The 5,488-nt window shown below is 40.5% G+C and overlaps 1 protein-coding gene across 4 annotated transcripts in view; it reads right to left on the reverse strand.

Annotated features, from left to right (window-relative positions):
- Positions 1 to 364: 364 nt before the first annotated feature.
- pcdh10b (protocadherin 10b) overlaps positions 365 to 5,488 on the reverse strand; it is a 29,142-nt gene continuing 24,018 nt past the window's right edge. For all 4 annotated transcript variants that reach the window (XM_017303488.1, XM_008403130.2, XM_008403132.2 and 1 more), the window contains one exon: positions 365 to 1,282. In XM_017303488.1, coding sequence (XP_017158977.1) covers positions 1,263 to 1,282 — 20 coding nt within the window. In that variant the 3' untranslated portion in view covers positions 365 to 1,262. The remainder of the gene's footprint in view (positions 1,283 to 5,488) is intronic.

The following is a 5,488-nucleotide window of genomic DNA, read 5'->3' on the forward strand; positions in this document are numbered from 1 at the left end:
ATCTTTTCTTACCGAGTTAAAAGTAGATTGTACCAGAGACACCTGACCACACAACAGAATAGAAARATCTCAAACAGTGGTATTGCATTTAGAAATGCACAATGATTTTCCTGTACAGTTTGGTGCTTCACTGTGTGAGCACACCTAAAGGGCTGTTTCTCTCATTGGCTGTCACTTACGTTGTTTCTATGAAGTCCTCATCTGGTGCGATTTTCCACATCAACGTATACATCAGTGCTGTAAACAGGCACACAGCTTGAAGAATAAAAATCCAGTTTTTCTCTACACCACTGCAAGTCTTCTCTGATTTTTATGGGTCTTTTNAAAACTCAGTAACAAACAGCACGCCTTCAGAACAAGAAGATATAGATCAATTTATATAGTTTTATATTAAGCTTTTTAAAAGAGTACAATAAACACTTCTCAGACATGATAGAAAGTACCCGATGGCTCAGAATCAGAAATATGTAAGCCATAGGAAAATCAAAATCAAATATCAAATAAATGTAAAAGAAGTGACATAAAAATAACTGAAAATCAAATATCCTGCACACATCTTTTCTTACCGAGTTAAAAGTAGATTGTACCAGAGACACCTGACCACACAACAGAATAGAAARATCTCAAACAGTGGTATTGCATTTAGAAATGCACAATGATTTTCCTGTACAGTTTGGTGCTTCACTGTGTGAGCACACCTAAAGGGCTGTTTCTCTCATTGGCTGTCACTTACGTTGTTTCTATGAAGTCCTCATCTGGTGCGATTTTCCACATCAACGTATACATCAGTGCTGTAAACAGGCACACAGCTTGAAGAATAAAAATCCAGTTTTTCTCTACACCACTGCAAGTCTTCTCTGATTTTTATGGGTCTTTTRTTGTGTTTTGTTTTTTTAGGAGTTTCTCAGTCCGGCTGAGAAAATGAGTCCACCCAGTAAGGCTATACATATATTAGTGTCCCTGCATCCATTTCACCTCCTTCTCTTCTTCCTCCTGCTCCATGTCCGACTGGCACTAAATACCAAGATTCTGGAAGCTTCCAAAACCTGGGAAAGCAGCTCCAGAAGAGAGCAAATATTAAACCTTTTGTTCCTCATCCTGTGTGCAGTCGTAGGCAAATGTATGCTTCCTTTTCAATGGGTAACAAAGGAGAAGAGCAGCGGAGAACAAAATGCGTTCAGTCTTGATGCATTTTTATAGCCAGTTGTCATGGAGAGATTGTGCAAAGTCATGCAGTCTCTGGTATGTCCACACGGAAGGAGCTAGCAAACCCTCTTCCTCGCTGTATAGACAGAAAAACAAAAGGCCTGGTGAGAAAATGAATATTCAAGAAAGTGTGTGTGTGCGCGCGCGTGCGTGCGTGCGTGCGTGCGTGTGTGCGTGCGTGCGTGCGTGCGTGCGTGCGTGTGTGTGTGTGTGTGTGTGTGTGTGTGTGTGCACGCATTCAGAGGTAGTATGCAAAGGGGTGAGATGATGGGGCAAAGAAAACAAAACAGCATTTAAATGGCCTCATTCTCACAGAATTGGAGGTTCATCACACACACAAACAGGGTGGGAAGTGTCACAATGCTGACATTACTCCTGTGGAACAGCACAGATTATATGGGAGAGCCACAGTAGACAATAGTGGCATTGGAAGAATGAACTATTGAAAATTGTGCTTTTTTTAGGAGACAACAATAGTCACAGGACGCTGAGCCCAACAGTGAAGAACCTAAACACTTATTGCTGTCACTTCTCTGTCCCCCACCTGTGATTTATCAGCCCACCCCAACTTCTTTCCAAACTCAGGCCTAAAAAGACAAAAGGCTACATCTGTGTCATTGGCTGACTTAAACAGATTAGGGTTTCAGACTCTTAGTAGCTTCTCTTTATCCACTCCTCCATACCAAATCAGCCCCCCAACCCCATCCCTTCCAAATCTATTATCTCCCTAACTGTTTTTATTTTTCTGCCAGCCGCTTGCTCCCAGAGTGGGAGCCAACCCTTCACTCATTATCACGTGAGCAATGCTAATGCAGTTTGWGAGAGAAGTGAGCAGTGATGCCTGTGGGAAACGTACCAATGGCGGAATCTCTTAACTTGGAGAAGTACATCACAATTAAGCAGATCTATGGTAGATAGATCTACCAGATCTATGGTAACTAGAGCCACAGCGACAGGTAGCAAGTGCAGCAGGCATCACATCAAAGCAGACTACCACAAGGGAGGAGAAAGGAAATGACAATAATGTGAAGTTTGTTACCAGAATGGAGCTGTAGTCTCTAGCAGTGCCTAGAACAGGAGGGGCTGGAAAACTTTACAATGTTTCTCTTGTATGTCTGATTGTTTCTGCCAGGCTAGGTGTCCAGGGATATGCTTTAGCAAAATAATAGTCTTTGATCTATGTATAACCCATTTATTATATATAGTCATGGTAAAAGAAAGCACATCCAACTCTCTAAAATATGTGACAGATTCTACCAAAATTAAGCCAACATGGAAAGATTGTGATATTTATTATCTTCTGCTTATCTGAGGTCGGGTCACACAGACAACAGCCTAAAGCAGGAAGACTCAGATCCCAGACGTCTCTCTGGGATTGTGTTGAGGTTTTACATTTTACCCAATAGCTAAATGTTGTTGGCATATGCAATGCACGAGTACAACAGTAAAAACCATCGTTCAACTGTGAAGAGAGAAGTGCTGAATTGAACGAGGTGGCTGTTAATGTTAATTCAAGAACTGAACAACTTTGTTCACTTTTTCTGCTACAGGCAGACTACAGTTCTAAAACAGCAAAGAAAATCAACGTCATAGTTCACAACCGCTCCTTCTGTTGACCGGCTGACTGACCTGGTAGAAAATSTACCAGAGCGATCAAAGTGAATGAGAGAACACCAGACTGAGCTGTGAGGATCAGATTAGAATCAAGCAAAGTTACATAGGAAGGCAACAGCCAGGTAAAGAAATCAGGCTCTGCTAGTCAAATGCACCTGATGACTCACTGCCAGTAGGAATAGTTTGCTGCTCTGGAGTGTGCTTACAAATGAGAAAACCAACAATSAGGTCAACAAATGACCTTAGAGCAATCTTTCTCACACCGAGGGCGCCTCCTAATGGTCGACATGTTACTGCATGAAAATGACTGTTTATTTACAGTGACTGTGACGCATCAGCTAGCTTACCAGAGCATTATGCTTATAATAATATATCAATAATAACGGACAAATGACTTAAAACCAGGTCACTCAAAAGAAAAACTCAAGATATTGGTGGAAAGAAAATGACAGAATTATTGATATGATCAGAGGAAGCCAAGCCATATCTGTTGCTGAGAGTATTGATTCACGAGCGATATGATTCTTTTGATCACATCTTCAAAAAAAWTTATCATTTTTATATTTAATGGTACAGAAGCTGATTTTTGTTTCTGTCAAAGCAACTCAAGTCTAGAATTATTTTATTGTAAATTTTATTCTGAATTTTGTTTGTCCAGGCAAAGGACACAATATAAGTTAAAATAAGTAAATAAATAATAATAATAATAATAATAATAATAATAATAATAATAAGAAAAATAATGAGCAGTGATAGTCTTAAGGACACACACATATTGCTTAACATATTGTTAGATATATATTGAACATTTAAAACGCACAGCTCTAGAGACTCTCTATGTATTATAAAGTCTGATAGCCTCGGCAGAAAAGACTTGCTGTAGCRTCCTCAGCACATCTGGGCTGCAGTTATTACAAACAGCCCCAAATGTTATTAATGCACACAAGACTTGGTAGTAAAAAACKTATTTTTTGACAACCATGTGTTTGATGTCACTAGGATGAACAAAGAAAACAACAGTTAGCACATTAAGGGATTAATATYTTAATTTCAAGTTGTAAGATGTTGTGTTGTTGCAGGGCAGTTTCAAGTTAGGTGGTTTGAGTTTGTTAAATAGGTTAACAAATACTGAAAAAGTTTGAGAAAGTGCTTTAAGGTGCTTTTCCACAGGTAATTTGTGCACTAACTGGTTAATGTGTGATTCGGTTCGACCCCAGGTAGTGAGCTTCTCCATTATACACTCTGTTCCTCRCTATTGTGGGCGGGACGTGAGCCCAGCAGGTGGTCAACTCTCTGCAGCAACACTAAGTATTGCAGCAGGACCGAGCTCAAATGACAGCAGTGGCACCTATAGCGTCACTTCTGGTGCCAGCTGCCAGTGACCTGCCACAACCTGGCACAGAGTGCAGGTCATAATTTCTGTTGACTGTGTTGTGGGGCCGTTGATCATTGGCACGTTTGACCAGTTCAGTCTGTGTCTCAGTCCTCACAAAGTTTGAAGCATGACAGTCTAGAATGGAATAAACTGATAACTGATGGAACAAAGAAGTGGCCTTGAGTTGATTGAAAGACAGAAGAGATTCCCTGAGTTTAACCCAGTGTGGCGCTCTACCACCGTAAGTTTGATTCACATTCACGAGGGAACGCAACACTTATTAAGACTAAATGCAAAACAAAAATGTTCCCCATGTCCGTAGCAGGCTGTGCCAAATCCACCRGTTGTTTTTTTTTAATCATTCAAATTCAACCTGACACAGAAGCTGCGGTATATGTCCCAGAATCAGTGACAGACGTATGTTTTTCTTTTTTGATTCAAAATAAAATAATTCGTATTCAGTCTSACACAAAAGCTATGGCATACGTCACCGAAGCTAAAAGATGCCGTTATTAATCTATGGCAGGTCACGGTTGCAGCCTGTGGCACCAGCAGGTGACTGACAGGCYGCGGCATCTTATGGCAGCAGTCACCGCTATAGCTGCCACTACCACAATTTGAGCCTGCCGTCTCTCCAGTATTGGAGAACCTTGAGGTTCTGGTTCTGATGGACTAAAATAAACCCAGATATTTAATTTTGTCTTGTATATTGATTATTTTTCCTATGCATATGAACATAATTACAACCTTTTTAATTTAGGCAATGGAGTCAAAAGATGTAAACCAATAGCCATGCATAAGTTTTATTATTATTATTTTTTAAACCAAATGAAACATAAAATTCACTCACAAGTTAATATTATGTATTTCCGCTGTTTCACACTGTGGATGCAAAAGAGCAGCTCCGTCAGAAAGCTGACCGCAGCTGCACCGTTTCTCTCTTCTTCACTCCGTATTTCAGAGAAGTTGAGCTGCTGCTAATTCACAATCATTCTGATGCAAAAGTTMCCGCATGTGTTCCTGCCGCTGCTCTTGATTAATGTCTTAATTAAACTCCTCCACACAGCTCTGATAGCAGAGGGCATGTCCGGCCTCCACAGTTAAAGTTCAATTCTGAACGCTTGTTTTGGAGATGTAACGTAAATCATAAGCCAATCAATGAATGCAGTCAGCTGTCAATAAATTGGTTTCAGTGCTGTACCCTGATTGGTCCTGATAAAACTACCCCTGAAGTAGGTACTAAAGGCTGAGCTACGTCGGATTAGCTAATGGAAAATGAATCTGGCCGAGGCG

The sequence above is a fragment of the Poecilia reticulata genome, unplaced genomic scaffold, assembly GCF_000633615.1.
Source record: "Poecilia reticulata strain Guanapo unplaced genomic scaffold, Guppy_female_1.0+MT scaffold_301, whole genome shotgun sequence".
NCBI lineage: Eukaryota > Metazoa > Chordata > Actinopteri > Cyprinodontiformes > Poeciliidae > Poecilia > Poecilia reticulata.